Genomic DNA, 21,878 nt, shown 5'->3' with positions numbered 1-21,878 from the left:
GCACCCTCTGACTTCCAGTAGATTTTAACTCACATAACCCAAACTTTTCTCCAGGTTTTCACCATCGTTGTAAAGTCCCCCTATAATCACCATAACATTGACTGACCAGGTGAATCAAGGTGAAAGCTATGATCCCGTATTGATGTTACCTGTTAAATCCACTTCAATCAGTGTAGATGAAGGGTTTCAGGTTAAAGAAGTATTTTCAAGCCTTAAGACATGGATTGTGTATGTGTGCCATTCAGAGGGTGAATGGGCAAAACAAGAGATTTAAGTGCCTTTGAACGTGGTATGTTAGTAGGTGCCAGGCGCACCGTTTTGAGTGCGTCAAGAACTGCAACGCTGCTGTGGTTTTCATGGTCAACAGTTTCCCGTGTGTATCAAGAATGGTCGACCACCCAAACGACATCCAGCCAACTTGACACAACTGTGAGAAGCATTGGAGTCAACATAGGCCAGCATCCCTGTGGAACCCTTTCGACACCTTGTAGAGTCCATGCCCCGATGAATTGAGGCTATTCTGACTGAAAAAGGGGTGCAACTCAATATTAGGAAGGTGTTCCAAATGTTTTGTCCACTCAGTGAAGATCAACAGCCCCCTGTTCAGGCACCCCCCTTAAGTCCAAAAGCTTATTTTCTATTCCATTCTTCTCCTTTCCTACTTTTGAAGGAAAAATCTCTTTCAGCGCTGGTTCGTTCCCTTCTCCTGTTTCCTCCTCCTCCTCATTTCTCCTTCTCCTCTCCAGAGGTCTCATGAAAGCCCCACAGGTGAGCAGCAGTCCCCCTTGATGAGAAAGCCTTCCCTCCAGCCATAGTGGTCCAGCAGAACCTGACCCAGGGGGGACAAGACAGAGAGGAACACGGAGCATTAGTCATTGGGGCCCCCGGCCGATAATCATTGTATACAGACTATGGGAAGCTACACGTTAGAGCTGGATAGAGAGAGGGATTAGTGGTGTGTGTTGTGACATGTTGCAAGTACCTGTAAGGTAAAGCTGTTTAATGGCGGTGGTGAAGGAAGCTCCCACCATGCCTGCTGATGCCAGTAAACCTCCGACCTGCATCCCCGACTTGCTGTCAAACCTGTTGACCATGATACTGGACACTGGGCCTGGGCAGAAGGCGTTCACAGACAAACAGGACATGTGTATTTGTTAATGAAATGATGCAGAACTACAAGAGACTTGCGTCTCCAGTCAACGAATACATTTCCCAGACACATTTCTGTTTTGTTTCTCCCATTGAACAACGTCTTTTTTTATTTTTACATCTGACAGCTTTGTTTCGTATACAATTCAAGCTCTCAGAGGCCCCTGTATCATCTCTATGATTGACCTCTGACCTGATCCATAGAGCATGGGCAGCATGATGGAGGAGATTCAGGCCGTGTCGCTGTGGCCCATGTCAAAGTCCCTCATCAGCTCCTTGAAGGAGACACTGACAGCTTTGGGGAAGGCGTAGGAGAACCCAGTGACGACGAAACAGATGAGTAGCCCCAGCCCCCATCCAGCCCCAGCTTCCATCCAGCCCCAGGCACCATCCAGCCCCAGGCAAAATCTATCCCCAGCCACCATCCAGCCCCAGCCACCATCAGGGGTCCAGCCCTCATCCTCTTGGTTGTACTGACTCCCATTGTCGCTCAAGAGGATGGTCCTCTCTAGGAGGAAGGAGTGGGTATGTAAGTGGGCCAAGAAGACCCATTTCTCAAACCCTCACAAACCGATCAATGATATATTTTGGAAGAAAGGTTCTGTGGCTCACACTGTACTGGTACAATGACTAATAATTCAAACATCACTCTTGGTCAATTCATTACCACACTCGGTCAAAAGGTCTATGTGTTTTCCCATACACCGGTGTAGCCTGACCTGCAATGCTTACTCAATGTACGACTGACTGAGCCTTTGGATTATAATTGTCTTTACTGAATTTGTTTACATGGACTTGGCCAGTTTGTGAAAGCTATTGAGCCATAGAATTAAATACCTCTAATGGCGTTTGTCTGTGCAGTACAGCTTTCAGTCACATTCAGCATCTGGTATAACAATAACCATCTAGCAATCACATTGTAATAACAACAATAATCTCACCTGTGACACAAAACCACAGGGAACTGAGAGAGGCGGTAATAACCCAAGATATAGTCCTGAAGACATGTTAGATGTGTGACCTCCACAATCCAGAATATAGTCCCTGTCACTCCTGGGTTTCCGACAATTCTAAGGTCATGCTGTTAAGCTGAATTAATAAGAAAATTCTGAAAGTGTTGTCCATTCTGGTGCCAAAGGTTTTCAAAACAATACTTGTATCAATACCGGCCACTATAATCACCAATCCCGGCCACTATAATCACCAATCCCGGCCACTATAATCACCAATCCCAGACACTATAATCCCCAATACTAGCCACTATAATCACCAATACCAGCCACTACCTCTTGAAAATACCACATCAGACGGTGGAATTAGTATGGGCACTTGCATACTTATACAGACATGTATGCAAACAAACAAAACATAGCTTTCTGAAATGTATCTAAAACCTTTTAATAAAGTAGAAAACATCTGAAAACAAATATTAAAATACACTCAGCTGCCAAAACCAGAAATCATAGTATTCTAAAAAAGGTAATCAGTGGCTTACAAAAGTTAATGAATCAAAGAAATGCATTTTTATAAAAGGACAGGACACATTTAAACTATCATAACTTCAATGATTTTAAATCCGTAGAAATTATAAATATATATTTAAACAGTACATACAGTACATGGGCTCCAGAGTGGCGCAGCGGTCTAATAGGCTGACCACACCGCTCGCGCACGTTGCAAAATAAATTTAGAAATCTATGTTATTCAATTATTGCACCCACACTGCTCGCGTGCGTCAACGAGCGTCTGCGTTGCCAAGGGCTAAAATAGAAGTCCTTTCTATTTCTGACGCAGATCGCGCTGCAAGTCCTGCCTCTCCCATCTCCTCATTGGTTTATAGAAGCAGGTACCCACGTGCCATCTCCTTATTGGTTATACCCACGTGGGTGATTGAAAGATGAACTGTGTTGCCGGTCAGTGTAGTAATACTATGAAAGTTTAGATGCCAATCACCATATAAGTTCAAAGATGAAAAAGCCTGGAAGGATGAGAGATGACTAGAAACGATTCAGTTTTATGTGTGGATTAATTGTCGGAGAAGAGGACCTTGTGCATTTCAGGTAAAATAACAACTCAATGCTAATATCCCAAGACAAATTAGCTAGCAACAGCAAGCTAGCTAAATAGGCCAAATTAGCTGGCAAGTGCAAGCTAACTAGCTACATTTCCATAAATGTTTAATGCTTTTCGACCTGTTCCCAAATTAATGTAATTGGTTCAGAGTTTGTTTTGATATTTTAACCTGCGTGTCGTAATCGCGTTTGGTGTAGGGGGACAAAATAAATGTATGCATGATGGCACACGCGCGCAGCCGGTTTGGGTTCTGTGTCAGGCACTGCATCTCAGTGCTAGAGGTGTCACTACAGACCCTGGTTCGATTCCAGGCTGTATCACAACCGGCCATGATTGGGAGTCCCATAGGGCGGTGCACAATTGGCCCAATGTCATCCGGGTTAGGGTTTGGTCGGGGTAGGCCTTCATTGTAAATAAGAATTTGTTCTTAACTGACTTGCCTGGTTAAATAAAGCTAAAATCAAATACAATTGATTAGTCACTAACACTCGCAATCCTTTATCTATTCCCTTCTTAATTTTCAGGTATCACTGGGAACCTGTCTGCAATTTTCTATTCATCACTTCTTCCTTCAACTGTGAATCTTCATCTTTTCCAGCTCCTTCTCCATCAGGTGAGACTCTGCAGTGGTTTCTGACAACTTAAGAAAAAGGAATCAGTTACTTGCTCCGATAAATTATTAATAATGTCCGATAAAGGGAATCCTTTATTCAAGGTCATCCTTTATTCAAGGTTAATTGTATGGCTTATACTGTATATCTATCTATGCAACTGTATTCAATGGGATGCTTCAAGATGATTAGAACCTACCATGTCCAACAGGAGGTCAATCTTCAGCCTGAGTAGGTTGTTCTCCTTTTCAAGCTGTAGGTTCCTATTTTTCAGTCTCTGCACCTCCTTCCCAGATACATTCCCTTCAGACTGTAGGGGCGAGAAACAAAAGATCAAATGAAAAAGAAATCAAATGCAAAAATCAGCGGTGATCAGATAGATCAGATTTCTTACAGTAGCAGTGCAGACAGTGCAGTTTTCTACTACTGATGATCAATTACCTGCAATCCATTGTCGGTCTTCAAATGTCAAGCTATGGCCCCCAATGTTCATAACAGGGGCTGCATACTCAAGACCCAACTCTATTTCCCTCGTAGACCAATCCAACTAGACTCAACAAATGAAGAGGGGGGATGTAGAAACTTACTTCACATAAAAGACAACAGATGCACATTGTGCAGAATGTTTTTGGGCGTCCGAGAGGAATTTCATCAACTCACGGTGTGCAGATTGAAGACAGAAACAGACTTGCAAGGGGTATTCTTTGGACAGAAGGTGTTGCCAAAAAGCAGCATCTTCGTCATCAGCTGCGTTATATATTGTGAGACAAATATATATTGTAGAGGATTAATGTTAGATTGACAACTTCTTATTTTGCAGCTTTGCAAATAGTAGTCAAGTAACGGTAGCTAGCTAACGATAGCATTGCAAGCTAAGATTACCAACAGCGACAACATTACGCCACTATCTTTGTCGTTTATTTAATCATATATTAAAATAGCTAGCTAAATGACTGTACAACGCTTTTATTGACCTAGCTAATTCGTTCTCTTCCGTTAGCAGAGGCTTGCCTTCTCTTTCTCGCCCAGCAAGCGGCTTTTTACAGACATGCAGATTACTGCGCAAGTGCTACAGATCCATTTTGTCTAAACGGGTAATAATGGAAGAATTTACAAATGGAAACGCAGCATTTGAGTTGGATGATATCAAATCACTTTGCATTTTTATGAACATTTACTGTAACTACATACCATTGGATTCTTTATAGTTAGACAAAGTCTACATTTCATCCTTGTAATAATGTAAACACTTGATAAATTCCCCCGCTGTTTAGTTTGAGTGGGATAAGCCATCAGTGTGAACGCATCGCCATGGTGATAGCGTCACTTTGTGTTTGTTTACCGAATGCTTCCATCTAACTGTTTCCCGGTGAAATAGTTTCTTCAGTGTCATTATTTAATTGTCACAGATTTATCGTCATATTTTCCCTGAATAATTAATGATATAAGGGCCAGATCCCGTTGTCTTCATAACAAGCCCCAGTGGCCTAATGGATAAGGCACTGGCCTCCTAAGCCAGGGATTGTGGGTTCGAGTCCCATCTGGGGTGAAACATTTTTTGTCCATTAAATTGTTTATAAATAACAGTGTCAACAACTAAATGCAATGATGGATGATTTCACACAAACATTTCATAGAATATATGTAAATTATTTATCGTGTCTTAACATTTATACTGAACAAAAATATTAAAGCAACATGTTTTATTTTATTTCCCCTTTATTTTTTATTTATTTATTTTTTATTTCACCTTTATTTAACCAGGTAGGCAAGTTGAGAACAAGTTCTCATTTACAATTGCGACCTGGCCAAGATAAAGCAAAGCAGTTCAACACATACAACAACACAGAGTTACACATGGAGTAAAACATACAGTCAATAATACAGTAGAAAAATAAGTCTATATACAATGTGAGCAAATGAGGTGAGATAAGGGAGGTAAAGGCAAAAAAGGCCATGGCGGCAAAGTAAATATAATATAGCAAGTAAAACACTGGAATGGTAGATTTGTAGTGGAAGAAAGTGCAGAGTAGAAATAATGGGGTGCAAAGGAGCAAAATAAATAAATGCAGTAGGGTAAGAGGTAGTTGTTTGGGCTAAATTATAGATGGACTATGTACAGGTGCAGTAATCTGTGAGCTGCTCTGACAGCTGGTGCTTAAAGCTAGTGAGGGAGATAAGTGTTTCCAGTTTCAGAGATTTCTGTAGTTCGTTCCAGTCATTGGCAGCAGAGAACTGGAAGCAGAGACAGCCAAAGGAGGAATTGTCTTTGGGGGTGACGAGAGAGATATACCTGCTGGAGCGCATGCTACAGGTGGGTGCTGCTATGGTGACCAGTGAGCGGAGATAAGGGGGGACTTTACCTAGCAGGGTCTTGTAGATGACCTGGAGCCAGTGGGTTTCGCGACGAGTATGAAGCGAGAGCCAGCCAACGAGAGCGTACAGGTCGCAGTGGTGGGTAGTATATGGGGCTTTGGTGACAAAACGGATGGCACTGTGATAGACTGCATCCAGTTTATTGAGTAGGGTATTGGAAGCTATTTTGTAAATGACATCGCCGAAGTTGAAAATCGGTAGGATGGTCAGTTTTACGAGTGTATGTTTGGCAGCATGAGTGAAGGATGCTTTGTTGCAAAATAGGAAGCCAATTCTAGATTTAACTTTGGATTGGAGATGTTTGATGTGAGTCTGGAAGGAGAGCTTACAGTCTAACCAGACACCTAGGTATTTGTAGTTGTAGTTTAACCAGGTAGGCTAGTTGAGAACAAGTTCTCATTTACAACTGCGACCTGGCCAAGATAAAGCAAAGCAGTGTGACACAAACAACAACACAGACTTACACATGGAATAAACAAGAGTACAGTCAATAACACAATAGAAAAAAAAGAAAGTCCATATACAGTGTGTGCAAATGACGTGAGGTGGTAAGGCAATAAATAGGCCATAGTAGCAAGTAATTACAATTTAGCAAAATTAACACTGGAGTGATAGATGTGCAGATGATGATGTGCAGGTGTTGGTCCCATGTTTCCTGGCCTGAAATAAAATATCCCAGAAATGTTTCATACACACAAAAAGCTAATTTCTTTGTGCACAAATGTATTTACATCTCTGTTAGTGAGCATTTCTCCTTTGCCAAGATAATCTATCCACCTGACAGGTGTGGAATATCAAGAAGCTGATTAAACAGCATGATCATTACACAGGTGCACCTTGTGCTGGGGGACAATAATAGCCACTCTAAAATGTGCAGTTTTGTCACACAACACAATGCAATATATGTCTCAAGTTTTGAGGGAGCGTGCAATTGGCATGCTGACTGCAGGAAAGTCCACCAGAGCATTTGGCAGAGCATTTAATGTTCATTTATCTCTACCATATTTATCTCTACCATATCTCTATATCTCTACCATAAGCCACCTCCAACGTCATTTTAGAGAATTTGGCAGTACGTCCAACCAGCCTCACAACCGCAGACCACGTTTAACCACGCCAGCCCAGGACCTCCACATCTGGCTTCTTCCATTGCAGGATCGTCTGAGACCAGCCACCAAGACAGCTAATGAAACTGAGGAGTATTTCTGTCTGTAATAAAGCCCTTTTGTCGGGAAAAACTCATTCTGATTGGCTAGGCCTGGCTCCCCAGTGGATTGGCCCCAAGTGGGTGGGTCTATGCCCTCCCAGGCCCACCCATGGCTGCGCCCCTGCCCAGTCATGTGAAATCCATAGATTAGGGTCTAATGAATTTATTTTGTGTGACTAATTTCCTCATATGAACTGTAACTCAGTAAAATTGCTCAGTTGGTAGAGCATGGTGTTTGCAACGCCAACATGGTGTGTGCAACGCCAGGGGTGTGGGTTCGATTCCCACGGGGGACCAATATAACCTTTTTTTTTAAATGCATGAAATGAAATGTATGCATTCACTACTGTAAGTCGCTCTGGATAAGAGCGTCTGCTAAATGACTAAAATGTAAACGTAATGAAATTGTTGCATGTTGCGTTTATATACAGTGCATTCGGAAAGTATTCAGACCCCTTGACTTTTTCCACTTTGTTACCTTACAGCCTTATTCTAAAATGTATTAAATCATTTTTTCCCCTATCAATCTAAAACAATACCCCATAATGACAAAGCAAAAACAGGTTTAATTTTTTTTGCTAATTCAAAAACAGCATTCTTGGGTATGACACTACAAGCTTGGTACACCTGTATTTGGGCAGTTTCTCCCATTCTTCTCTGCAGATCCTCTCAAGCTCTGTCAGGTTAGATGGGGAGCGTTGCTTCACAGTTATTTTCAGGTCTCTCCAGAGATGTTCGATCGGGTTCAAGTCCAGGCACTGGCTGGGCCACTCAAGAACATTCAGAGACTTGTCCCGAAGCGTTGTCCTGATGGAAGGTGAACCGTCGCCCCAGTCTGAGGTCCTGGGCACTCTGGAGCAGGTTTTCATCAAGGATCTCTCTGTACTTCGCTCCGTTCATCTTTCCCTCGACCCTGACTAGTCTCCCAGTCCCTGCCGCTGAAAAACATCCCCACGGCATGATGCTGCCACCACCATGCTTCACCGTAGTATTGGTGCCAGGTTTCCTCCAGACGTGAAGCTTGGCATTCATGCCAAAAAGTTCAATCTTGGTTTCTCATGGTCTGAGTCTTTTGGTGCCTTTTAGCAAACTCTAAGCAGGCTGTCATGTGCCTTTTACTGAGGAGTGGCTTACGTCTGGCCATAAAGGCCTGATTGGTGAATTGCTGCAGAGATGGTTGTCCTTCTGGAAGGTTCTCCCATCTCCACAGAGGAACTCTAGAGCTCTGTCAGAGTGACCACTGGGTTCTTGGTCACCTCCTTGACCAAGGCCCTTGGTGATTCCAAACTTCTTCCATTTAAGAATGATGGAGGCCACTGTGTTCTTGGGGACCTTGAATACTGTAGACATTTTTGGTACCCTACCCCAGATCTCTGCCTCAACACAATCCTGTCTCGGTGCTCTACAGACAATTCCTTCGACCTCATGGCTTGGTTTTTGCTATGACATGCACTGTCATCTGTGGGACCTTATATAGACAGGTATGTGCCTTTCCAAATAATTTCTAATCAATTGAATTGACCAAAGGTGGACTCCAGTCAAGTTGTAGAAACATCTCAAGGATGATCAACGGAAACAGGATGTACCTGAGGTCAGTTTCGAGTCTCATAGCAAAGGGTCTAAATACTTCTGTAAATAAGGTATTTTTAAAATATTTTTGCAAAAACCAATAACAACCTGTTTCGCTTTGTCATTATGGGGTATTGTGCGTAGATTTGTATTTATTTAATACATTTTAGAATAAGGCTGTAACGTTACAAAATGTGGAACATTTCAAGGGGTATGAATATTTCCCGAAGGCACTGTATTTTTTCAGTATCGGATTGTAGTTGGAAATGTGTAGCCAAACATCCTAGAAAAGGTAAATGTATGTTTATCATGTAGCCTTGAACCAATTGAAGAGCGCTTCTTAACGTTCGTCCAATCATATGTCTAGGTTATTATCCGCTTAGGTCGCACATGAATTTAAGTCGATTCCCCTAGTTGAACTTCAATTTGACGCTGGAGTGACCAGCAAATGTCATATGTTATTGCCTTTAGAATATGCACTTTAAACGTATCATTCTATTAACATTAGAACCGATCAATTAAGACATGGCTTTGAGTGGGGAGCAGAGAGTATTCCTTGTTATTTTGTGCGTCTTGGCTGCAGCCCTCGTGCAAACTTACCGTAAGTCTTCATTCAATATTTTTCAATATTGCGCTTTGCCTTTCGATATTCATAAATTAGCCAAATTATGTTAAACGTATGTTGTTCATTCATTGCATCCAATAAACTGCATAAATGTGCAAGCAGAGGTGTATCGGAGCGGTACAACCTCTTGTGAATTGTGGCACGGTTTGATTGACATGTCATGTCAGATAGGTATAATTCGCACGAGTAGTAGCAGAGAACCCCCAGAGTGAACATTTTGGGTGGTGCGTAGGCTACATTGCCAGACACTTTTTTTTTTTTTTTCTTGGTGACGCAGATCAAAAAAATCATACACAATAATATTTACCGCCCTATTGGCTTCATTATATATTTTTTTTCTGTATTCCCTTCAGCATTTATATACAGTGTGAAAGTCAGTAAAATGGATTGATAAAATACATTGTAACTATTTGAACATCCACTCCAAGGTAAACATTGCCTGATGATAGGCCTACTGTATGCAATGCATTTGCTCAATAGACCCATTCTTCAATCCATACAATCCATTCAGCTGAATACACAGACAAGACACTTTTGCTTAGCTTCCATCCACCACCCTTGAGTGTTCTTCTAATATTATGTAAGGTGCGTTATTCATCCCTGTCCCACTGTGGTAGAGATCCAAGAGGCCACTGTGTACTGGGATGCTGCCCAGAAGAGTGTGATTCTGAATGAGGGGGTGATGGAGAAAGAAGGGGGTGCCTATGGCTATTACAATGACACTCTCCTCTTGACGGGCTGGGGGGTGCTGGAGATTCGGGCAGGGTATGGGGAGACCCCCGAGAGTGATGAGACCACCTCCTTCTTGGCTGGGTATCTGGAAGGGTTCCTCACTGCAGAGTGAGTGCTTTCACTGCTTTGTTACAAATGACACTGATGTTCGTGTTATCTTTATTTAGCCCTGTTCACGTCTATACATTCATTATAGACATCATTATTGAGAGTGAAAATCCTTGAGGAAATTTTGACCCTGGCTTTCTCTCTCCATCAGGCAAATGTTTAGCCACTATGCCAACATATATCCTCAGATGATTAAAGATGAGAAGATTCTGGACCCCTTGAAAGATTTCATGATGTAAGATTCCCATTTATGCTATAGACCAGCGGCTCCCAATCTTTTCCGTTCTGTGGACTACCAAATCACTGTCGAAAGCTCTTGAGGACCACCATTCGCGGAATCGCATATTGTTTTTACATCAAATATCATGACGGTCAAATGTAGTCAATTTTAGCAGTCAATGTAACAAATTAAAAGCCTATAATAATAATTATAATGACTGAATACCTGAGTCGGTCCACAGTAAACAGGACTACTGGACCAGAGAGCAGGTGAAGTTGAGGAGAAACAGGGACCCCTTTTGGCTGCATGCAGGACTGATCCTGGCTCAACTGGATGGGCTACAGGCTGGAGCTGCATACTGGGCCAAGAGCAGGCAGAGAGAGGTGTGTGTGTGTGTTGTGTGTGTGTGTGTGGGAGCGAGAGAAAGGTGTGAGGGACTGAATGTCAGAACTGAAGGGAATTGTGTTTTGACAATAAGTTTCTGTGTGCGAGCATCAGATTTTCCTCCAACCTAATGGGATCTGTATAGTCACAAACCCCTAATTGCAAACAAAAACAGTTCCCAATCCTTTATGCAAATCCCAACTGACCCTTTTCTTCCACCTTTCCACGTCCTAGCCTCTGTCCATGTTTGCGCTGCAGTTTCTGAATGAAGTTGGAGACCTGCTGGACCTGATTCCAGCACTGACGCCACGCTTCAACTCCTCCCGAGGCCCTGTGCCAGGAATAGGCCACTGCTCAGCTCTCATAAAGGTCAGGAGTCAAGTGAATTTGGTTAGGTCTGGTTGTTTGTTTAGCTCATGATTGGTGGTGTTTATAGTCTATTTATAGCTGACTTGCATATCATCCCCATGAGTGGAGTTATACAATGCGATTTCCATAATCTACAAAAGATATTCAGCCACTGTTAAAGCATATTGGTTTATAATGATGTAGATACCTTTTTTTTTTGCTTTCATTTTTCTACAGGAGTGTATTAATACCTTTCTCAGATCCAGTTTTCTCTTCAGTTCATGCATGAGGTAGTGAGGACGGTACACTTTAAGCCTGTGATGTAACACCATGTGTTTGGTGTCTTTATCCTGTTCTCTCTCTAGGTTCTGCCAGGCTTTGAGAACCTGCTGTTAGCCCACTCCAGCTGGTTCAACTACGCTTCCACCATGCGTATCTACAAACACTGGGACTTCAGGCTGGCCGACACACACACCGCCACGGGCAAGATATCCTTCAGCAGCTACCCTGGTACAGGAACATGAGTGATTGAATTTGATTGATAAAGCAATTTATATAGTGCTTTATATTATATTGAACCCTTATTTTACCAGGTGAGTTGACTGGGAACGCATTCTCATATACAGCAACGACCTGGGGAATAGTTACAGGGGAGAGGAGGTGGGTGAATGAGCCAATTGGAAGCTGGGGATGATTAGGTGGCCATGATGGTATGAGGGACAGATTGGGAATTTACCCAGGACACCGGGGTTAACACCTCTACTCTTTCGATAAGTGCCATGGGATCTTTAGTGACCACAGAGAATCAGGACACCCATTTAACATCCCATCCGAAAGACTGCACAATGTCCTCAATCACTGCCCTGGGATATATTCTGTACAGTTGTGGCCAAAAGTTTTGAGAATGACACAAATATTAATTTTCACAAAGTCTGCTGCCTCAGTTTGTATGATGGCAATTTGCATATACTCCAGAATGTTATGAAGATTGATCAGATGAATTGCAATTAATTGCAAAGTCCCTCTTTGCCATGCAAATGAACTGAATCCCCCAAAAACATTTCCACTGCATTTCAGCCCTGCCACAAAAGGACCAGCTGACATCATGTCAGTGATTCTCTCGTTAACACATGTGTGAGTGTTGACGAGGACAAGGCTGGAGATTACTCTGTCATGCTGATTGAGATCGACTAACAGACTGGAAGCTTCAAAAGGAGGGTGGTGCTTGGAATCATTGTTCTTCCTCTGTCAACCATGGTTGCTTGCAAGGAAACACGTGCCGTCATCATTGCTTTGCACAGAAAGGGCCTCACAGGCAAGGATATTGCTGCCAGTAAGATTGCACCTAAATCAACCATTTATCGGATCATCAAGAACTTCAAGGAGAGTGGTTCAATTGTTGTGAAGAAGGCTTCAGGGCGCTCAAGAAAGTCCAGCAAGTGCCAGGACCATCTCCTAAAGTTGATTCAGCTGTGGGATCGGGGCACCACCAGTACAGAGCTTGCTCAGGAATGGCAGCAGGCAGGTGTGAGTGCATCTGCACGCACAGTGAGGCGAAGACTTTTGGAGGATGGCCTGGTGTCAAGAAGGGCAGCAAAGAAGCCACTTCTCTCCAGGAAAAACATCAGGGACAGGGATTGGACTGCTGGGGACTGGGGTAAAGTCATTTTCTCTGATGAATCCCCTTTCCGATTATTTTGGGCATCTGGAAAAAAGCTTGTCCGGAGAAGACAAGGTGAGCGCTACCATCAGTCCTGTGTCATGCCAACAGTAAAGCAACCTGAGTGTAACGGCTGTCTTCGGGTAGAGAGGACCAAAACGCAGCAGGAATGTGGATGCTCATCTTGAATATTTATTTTAAATAAAGTGAACACCAACACGAAGAACGACAGTTTAACAGGCTATACTTACTACAGCAGTGCTAAAGACAACTACCCACAAAATACCAAACCAAACACACACCTATATATAGGACTCTCAATCAGAGGCAACTAGAAACACCTGCCTCCAATTGAGAGTCCAACACCCAATCCTAAACATAGAAAAACTAAACTAGACAGAACGTAGATATACATACAAAACACAAACCCTCTGCCACGTCCTGACCAAAACTAATACAATTACTCCCTCTGCTGGTCAGGACGTGACACTGAGACCATTCATGTGTGGGGTTGCTTCTCAGCCAAGGGAGTGGGCTCACTCACAATTTTGCCTAAGAACACAATATATATATATATATTTTTTTTTAAACAGAGGAAAGAATGCCTCCTACTGGCCCTCCAACACCACTTCCAGCAGCATCTGGTGTCCCGTCTAGGGACTGACCCTGCTCAGCTTCAGAGGCATGCCAGCAGTGGGATGCAGGGTAGTATGCTGCTGGTTGATATTGTGATTTTGGGGAGAACTCTTCTCATTCACTATCAATGTGTAGCACCCATCTACCTAATTTGGCTGAAAAAAGCAACCTGAGTCTTTTACAATACAGACTCCACCAGTCCTGAAAATTGGGAAGTTTAGTAATATGCTGTTGCATCGGAAGGATGATTAATGTAAACTCGTAGCCTGGTCAAGGGGGTTAAGTGATGTTATTGAAGATTTGCCATTTTCCCTGTCATACATTATCTTACAGGCCCCATCACCATTAAAACTGAAGTGGCTTAAAAGTGCTATTTTTAGAGTTAAGCAGGGAATGTTATCTCACTCTCAGCGCAGAAACACACTACATTAAAAAATACTAAAATACAATCCGGTTGCTAGGATTTGAATCCATCTAGCCCTTCTGTGCACAAGCTTACCACAGTCTCTCGGGACTGAAATCTACTACATTATAATGACATTTTGAATTACCCTGTGGTGCTAGGAATGTTACAACTCACATATGTCCTTGCCCTTAGCCCAACTTCTTTTTTTGCTAGTCTACACTACTCCCACATCCCACTCCAAGCCCCCACATGTCCTCACCCCTTCATGTCCCCTCTCCTTTCCTAACCAGCCATGCACTTATCTCCTCTCTCCTCTCCCCTCTCTCCTCCAAGGCTTCCTGACATCTTTGGATGACTTCTACCTGCTGGGCAGTGGGCTGCTGATGACTCAGACCACCAACAGTGTCTTCAACACCTCTCTGTTCACTCTGATCACCCCCCACAGCCTGCTGGCCTGGCAGAGGGTGCGGCTGGCACACGCCCTGGCACGCACTGGGGAGCAGTGGGCTCACATCTTCTCTAAGTACAACTCCGGTAATGCCTTGGGTGTGGAGGACGTTTGTGGTGTGTGATTTGTGTAATAACCTGTACTTGCATGACTAACCTATGAGCTTGTGTTTAGGTGCGGTGTGAGGATAGACTTTGTGATTTATGTGCTACTGTACTTGTTAAGGATTGTAGTTTCTGTTGAATTGATTGTTGCATAGTATGATAAATGGCATAGCATGTTAAAGGAAAAGGAAAGGGGGATACCTAGTAAGTTGTATAACTGAAAATATTCAACTGGGGGGCTGCCTTAATCGACGTCCACATCTTCGGGCGTACACCGGCTATGTGATGTATCGCCTTAGGCCCTGACCACAGACGGTTCCTGACCACAGATGATGGAACCGTCCTGTTCTCTAAGGATGTACTGTAGTCTGTCTTTGTTAATAGGCCACCGCAGCAGGAGATGACATAACTTGTTGCTTAGGAGGAACAGTACAGCTTGTTCTCAATGAGAGGACTGACTGGCCATAGCCTCTGTGTCTCTGGAACCTACTGTAACCAGAAAGGGACACCTGATACGTTCCCATTATGATCGTATACATGCAAACTCTGCTCACCAGTTCCTAGTTCAAAGACCCTTTTTTTCCCTTCTTTTTTCTGAGTATCTGCATGCTCCAGTGTAGTGCATGTGTTCACCACAGTCCCAAGCCATGACATACTGCATATCAGGAGGTGACTCGTTTCTCCTCATTTCAAGGACCTGTAATAACCAGTAGATAATCAACACCAAACCAAGTTAAGCACAACTAATAACACAACTACATTTCCCCTCCCCTCCTCAGGAACCTATAACAGCCAGTACATGGTGCTGGATCTGAGCAGAGTGTCATTGGGGAGGAGTATAAGGGATGGGGCTCTGACTGTGGTAGAGCAGATACCAGGACTGGTGCTACACTCTGACCAGACACAGGCCCTGCGACAGGGTAAGGGACCGTCTCATTTCAGTCTGTTGATATAACGCTAAACTGGTGGATATGCCATCCTAATTTTCACTCTAGGATTAATAAAGTCTTATGGGATTAAACTTCATATGATTCCCCCAAATGTAATTCATTGATTGGCAAGCTGATATGTTGCAAAAATGTATTTTCAAAGCCTGGGGGAGAAGGATAAATGCATTGTTTGTTTAATGTAATTAAATGGCAGCTGTAATAGCCATGATTATTATCTATATGTGTATATTGTAAAATAAAATAGTTTTATGTGCATATTATTTCAAGAAATAATAGTGTATTATAAACCCATGTCAGCTGGGCACCAATATGTGTGACACTTAAAGGCCCAGCGCAGTCAAAATAGAGGTGTTTTATATGTATTTCCACACTGAGGTTGGAATAATACTGTGTAATTGTGAAAATTATGAGAATGCCCTTTTTAGTGTAAGAGACATCACCAGGCAGTTTAAGTTCTCTGCCAATAACAGCTAGTTTTCCGTTTTCCCCTCCCTAATCTGACCACTCCCAGACAGTCGTAGCGAAATTCTTGCTTGAGAAATTGATCTAGCTAAGAAACTATTTTTGTTTCTTTTTGACCATTTTCATTGAAACCAATTACAGTAAGGTACTTAATTGTTACCCAGAAATTATTTGATATTGAGATAAAACAGCTGCATTGGGCCTTTAAATAAAATATATCAATCAATGAATCATGTTGGTTGTTTCAGTCTCTCAGCATCTGATATATCCCTACTTCACCAATCCTACATTATTCTTGTCTTTCTCCTGGTCCCTCCGGCAGGCTACTGGCCGTCCTACAACGTGCCCTTCCATGCAGACATCTACAACCTGAGTGGCTACGGGGTCATGTGGAGGAAGCATGGAGAGGACTTCTCCTATGACCTCTGTCCCAGAGCCAAGATCTTCCGCAGGGATCAGGCCAGGGTTACAGACCTCGCCTCCCTCAAACACATCATGAGATACAACAGTGAGTGCTGCAGCCCCTCTCAAGATGGCGCCGACAGATGGTCACCTCGCTTCACGTCCTTAGGAAACTATGTAGTAATTCGTTTTTTTAATGTATTATTTCTTACATTGTTATCCCAGAAAATCTTAAGTGTTATTACATACAGCCGGGAAGAACTATTTGATATAAGAGCGACGTTAACTTACCAACATTACGATCAGGAATACGACTTTCCCGAAGCGGATCATTTGTTCTCACCTCCACCCTGGACATTGGTTCTAATCCCAGAGGCCGACCCAAAACAACGTCGTCGCCGCAGGAGAGGCAGACGGAGCGGCCTCCTGGTCAGACTTAGAAGGCGAACACACCATCCACCGCTTCTGAGCATACTACTCGCCAAACTTCAATCTCAAGACAACAAGGTGGACGAAATTAGGGCACGAGTTGCCTTCCAGAGAGACATCAGAGATTGTATCATTCTTTGATTCACGGAAACATGGCTCACTCGGGATATGTTGTCGGAGTCGGTACAGCCACCGGGTTTCTTCATGCGTTGCGCCAACAGAAACAAACATCTCTCTGGTAATAAGAAGGGCGGGGGTGTATGCCTCATGATTAACGACTCATGGTGTAATCATAACAACATACAAGAACTCAAGTCCTTTTGTTCACCTGACATAGAATTCCTTACCATCAAATGCCGACCGCATTATCTTCCAATAGAATTCTCTTAGATTATAGTTACAGCCGTGTATATCCCCCCCAAGCAGATACCTCGACGGCCCTGAAAGAACTTCACTGAACTTTATGTAAACTGGAAACCATATATCCTGAGGCTGCATTTATTGTAGCTGGGGATTTTAACAACGCTAATTTGAGAACAAGGTTACCTAAATTCTACCAGCACATTGATTGTTGCACCCACTCGAGCAAAACATTGGACCGCTGCTACTCTAACTTCCGCGATGCATACAAGGCCCTCCCCTGCCCTCTCTTTGGCAAATCTGACCATGACTCTATCTTGTTGCTCCCCTTCTAGAGGCAGAAACTAAAACAGGTCGCACCTATGCTTAGGTCTATCCAACGCCGGTCTGACCAATCGGATTCCACGCTTCAAGATTGCTTCGATCACGTGGACTGGGATATGTTCCGGGTAGCCTCAGACAATAACATTGACGTATACGCTGCCTCGGGGAGTGAGTTTATTAGGAAGTGCATTGGAGACGTTGTACCCACTGTGACTATTAAAACCTTCCCTAACCAGAAACCGTGGATTGATGGCAGCATTCACGAAAAAACGGAAAGCGCGAACCACCGCATTTAATCATGCCGAGGCGACTGGAAACATGACCGAATACAAACAGTGTAGCTATTCCCTCCGCTAGGTAATCAAACAAGCAAAGCGTCAGTATAGAGACAAAGTAGAGTCGCAATTCAACGGCTCAAACACGGGACTTATGTTACAGGGTCTACAGATAAATCACGGATTACAAAAAGAAAACCAGCCCCGTCGCGGACATCGACGCCTCACTCCCGAACAAATTAAACAACTTCTTTGCGTGCTTTGAGGACAATACAGTGCCACAGACACGGCCCGCTACCAAAGACTGTGGGCTCCCCTTTAACGTGGCCGATGTGAGTAAAACATTTAAATGTGTTAACCCTCACTAGGCTGCCGGCCCAGACGGCATCCCTAGCCGCATCCTCAGAGCATGCTCAGACCAGCTGGCTGGTGTGTTTACGGACATATTCAATCAATCCCTATCCCAGTCTGCTGTCCCCACATGCTTCAAGATGGCCACCATTGTTCCTGTTCCCAAGAAAGCTAAGGCAACTGAACCAAATGACTAGCACTCACTTCTGTCATCATGAAGTTCTTTGAGAGACTAGTCAAGGATCATATCACCTCCACCCTACTTGATACCCTAGACCCACTCCAATTTGCTTACCGCCCCAATAGGTCCACAGGCGATGCAATCGCCATCACAATGCCCTATCCCATCTGGACAAGAGGAATACATATGTAAGAATGCTGTTCATTGACTAAAGCTCAGCATTCAACACCATAGTACCCTCCAAACTCATCATTAAGCTTGAGAACCTGGGTCTCAACCCTGCCCTGTGCAACTGGGTCCTAGACTTTCTGACGGATCGCCCCCAGGTGGTGAAGGTAGGAAACAACATCTCCACCCCGCTGATCCTCAACACTGGGGCCCCACAAGGGTGCGTTCTCAGCCCTCTCCTGTACTCCCTGTTCGCCCATGACTGCGTGGCCATGCACGCCTCCAACTCAATCATCAAGTTTGCAGAAGACACTACAGTGGTAGGCTTGAATACCAACAACGACGAGACAGCCTACAGGGAGGAGGTGATGATCGTGGACTTCAGGAAACAGCAGAGGGAGCACCCCCCCATCCACATCGATGGGACAGCAGTGGAGGAGGTGGAAAGTTTTAAGTTCCACGGTGTCAACTGAAATGGTCAACCCACACAGACAGCCTGGTGAAGAAGGCGCAACAACGCCTCTTCAACCTCAGGAGGCTGAAGAAATTGGGCTTGGGTCACCTAAAACCCTCACAAACTTCTACAGATGCACAATCGAGAGCCTCCTGTCAGGCTGTATCACCGCCTGGTACAGCAACTGCTCCGCCCACAACCGCAAGGCTCTCCAGAGGGTAGTGCGATCTGCACAACGCATCACCGGGGGCAAACTACCTGCCCTCCAGGACACCTACAGCACCCGATGTCACAGGAAGGCCAAAAAGATAATCAAGGACAACAACCACCCGAGCCACTGCCTGTTCACCCCGCTATCATCCAGAAGACGGGGTCAGTACAGGTGCATCAAAGCTGGGACCGAGAGACTGAAAAACAGCTTCTATCTCAAGGCCATCAGGCTGTTAAACAGCCATCACTGACACAGAGAGGCTGCTGCCAACATACAGACTCAAATCACTGGCCACTTTAATAAATGGATTTATAGTCACTTTAAAAAATACCACTTTAATAATGTTTACATTTCCTACATTACTCATATGTATATAGTGTATTTTATACCATCTATTGCATCTTGCCTATGTCGTACGGCCATCGCGCATCCATATATTTATATATACATATTCTTATTCCATCCCCTTACATTGTGTGTGTGTGTGTGTGTGTGTGTGTGTGTAAGGTAGTTGTTGTGAATTTGTTAGGTTACTTGTTAGATATTACTGCACTGTCGAACTAGAAGCACAGGCATTTCGCTACACACGCATTAACATCTGCTAACCATGTGTATGTGACCAATAAAATTTGATTTGAGTATGATTTTGGGCTGATGCAGGCAATGCCAGATCTGCAGGACTGCTGGCCCTGTAGTGTCTAATCTTTTTTGCTACAACCATAATCTGGAAAGAATCTGGCCTTTCATTCTGGTCTGCTAAAGCTATCCCTATTAATAGAATGAGAATTCAGGTGGAGATTAAATTATTCAACCCCACAAGGAGGATAGATCATCTTGCTGTGTTGGTCTACTAGATTGTCACGCCTGCTGTTCCAACCTCTTAACTCAGTGCTTTTGAACTGTGTCTCCAGACTACAGGAAAGACCCTTACTCCAAGGGCCATCCCTGTAAAACCATCTGCTGTCGCAATGACCTGAGGCTGAAGAAACCACGTCCAGGAGGCTGCTATGACACCAAGGTCAGGGTTCAATTACCACCATGTCCATGCATTCTCACTCATAAAATAATATCAAAGGGGACATGATGGCACAATTTATACTCCTACAGTACATCACAATACTAAAATAACATTCAAGTAAAACAAAGGGCCATTTTTAATGATCTCTCTCTCTCTCTCTCTCTCTCCTTCCCTTTCCTAGGTGACAGACTTCCACCTGGCCCGTCAGTTAGCAGGCGAGGCGGTGAACGGTCCCACCACTCAGGGGGGCCTGCTTCCGTTCTCCTGGAGCCACTTCAACAGCACAGCCCACAAGGGTCTGCCGCAGTCATATAACTTCAGCTTCATCACCATGAAGCCAACTCTGTCACTATACCAGCCCTGAGAGGGGTCTGGGTTGTGTTCATAAGGGCATGCAACATAAAAAAAAATTGCAATGGAAGATGAAAATAAGGGTTTCTTATTGGACAAGTCTAGGTAGTCCTTGTCTATTTAATTCAGTTATCTTCCATTTGGTGCTTAATGAAAGTGACCCATGGGTCTGAAAGCACAAGGGCGAGGGAGTAGAGGAAGAAAGTGGCCACCAGACACTGATCCAAGGTCTTTTTTTGTTGTTGTTAGCAAAACGGTTAGATGCACTGATTATACTGTATCCCTGTTATGTGATTGTTAGTTTTGTATAATGTGTGTTCATTTGTGTGGTGTACATTCCTCTGAGTTAATGACTGAGCAGGCAGAGGTCATTACATGGTTCTATGTTTACAGTGCAGTCCAGTAAATTGTGTCAGTGGGGGTTGGGGAACATGTAGCCTACGGGCCAATATTGACATTTACACACAATGATACCAGCTCAGACTTCTCATTTTGTGCCACAGTTTGGTTCCCTGGTCTTGACTTGAACCACAAGTGATGACCGGATGCCAATAATCAGGGAATTAGTTGTCTGTACAACATTCTCAGGTTTGTGTGTTTTTTCTGAAGGCACCATATTGATACTCCCCGAAGAAGCAGTCCTCCATAGGAATGAATGGAATTCCACAGTATTTCAATTAAATGTTTCAATGACAGAATTACATGTCTTTAGTGGGGACAGTAACATTAGTACTCTCAAAAAACTACTGAAATTATTTTATTTTCATTTTAATGTTTAGCTCACATAATATAATTTAAAAGTATGCATTAAGGTGTCTGTAATAGAATAAACGTGGCAAAAACAATTGTAGACAATAAATGCATTTCTATAGCTTCCAAAATGTGTTTTTACCATAGAGTACTACAGTATGAGTCATAATACCCATAAAACCTAGCGTTTTTCCAACATTCATTTTTTCCATAGGGGATTTTCGAAAAACTTCAAATAAGGGCTGTGTTTCGTGTAGGCTTATCCTGGTGTGACGTTTTGATAGCCATGTAAATCTCTCTAGGGCAAGGTGACTTTTATCAATATATTCGCCTGTATTTACCCCCCAAAAATGAAATGCTAATTAGCTACTAATGTAGCTATGATAAAGAACTACAAATGACATGATGATCTGGACGAGACTGCCGAATTGAGGCAAAGGTAAGAATCTCTGGATTAACTATCTAATGTTAGCTAAATTCAGTAATTAATAAATTGTCTACATTTATTTAAATGGACAATTCTGTGAACTGTCTTG

At 43.4% G+C, this 21,878-nt stretch overlaps 1 protein-coding gene, 1 non-coding gene and 2 pseudogenes across 2 annotated transcripts; 2 read left to right on the top strand and 2 right to left on the bottom strand.

The window, feature by feature from the left end:
• Positions 1-472: 472 nt before the first annotated feature.
• Positions 473-2,802, bottom strand: LOC115153595 (monocarboxylate transporter 3-like; annotated as a pseudogene).
• Positions 2,803-3,781: 979 nt separating this feature from the next.
• LOC115152699 (protein chibby homolog 1-like) lies at positions 3,782-5,128 on the bottom strand (annotated as a pseudogene).
• A 181-nt stretch (positions 5,129-5,309) lies between these two features.
• Positions 5,310-5,382, top strand: trnar-ccu (transfer RNA arginine (anticodon CCU)). Its single transcript has one exon. It is a non-coding gene; the product is annotated as a tRNA-Arg (tRNA).
• Positions 5,383-9,376: 3,994 nt separating this feature from the next.
• Positions 9,377-21,063, top strand: LOC115153594 (phospholipase B-like 1). The gene is made up of 11 exons (XM_029699204.1): positions 9,377-9,586; positions 10,228-10,450; positions 10,602-10,685; positions 10,912-11,053; positions 11,289-11,423; positions 11,768-11,912; positions 14,438-14,638; positions 15,436-15,576; positions 16,391-16,576; positions 20,135-20,241; positions 20,423-21,063. Exons 1-11 carry the CDS (start codon positions 9,511-9,513, stop codon positions 20,603-20,605), a joined length of 1,623 nt encoding a protein of 540 aa, XP_029555064.1. The 5' UTR covers positions 9,377-9,510; the 3' UTR covers positions 20,606-21,063.
• The last annotated feature ends 815 nt before the right edge of the window (positions 21,064-21,878 follow it).

The sequence above is a fragment of the Salmo trutta genome, chromosome 18 (genome assembly GCF_901001165.1).
Source record: "Salmo trutta chromosome 18, fSalTru1.1, whole genome shotgun sequence".
Classification (NCBI taxonomy): domain Eukaryota; kingdom Metazoa; phylum Chordata; class Actinopteri; order Salmoniformes; family Salmonidae; genus Salmo; species Salmo trutta.
This window is presented reverse-complemented; position numbering and strand designations above follow the sequence as displayed.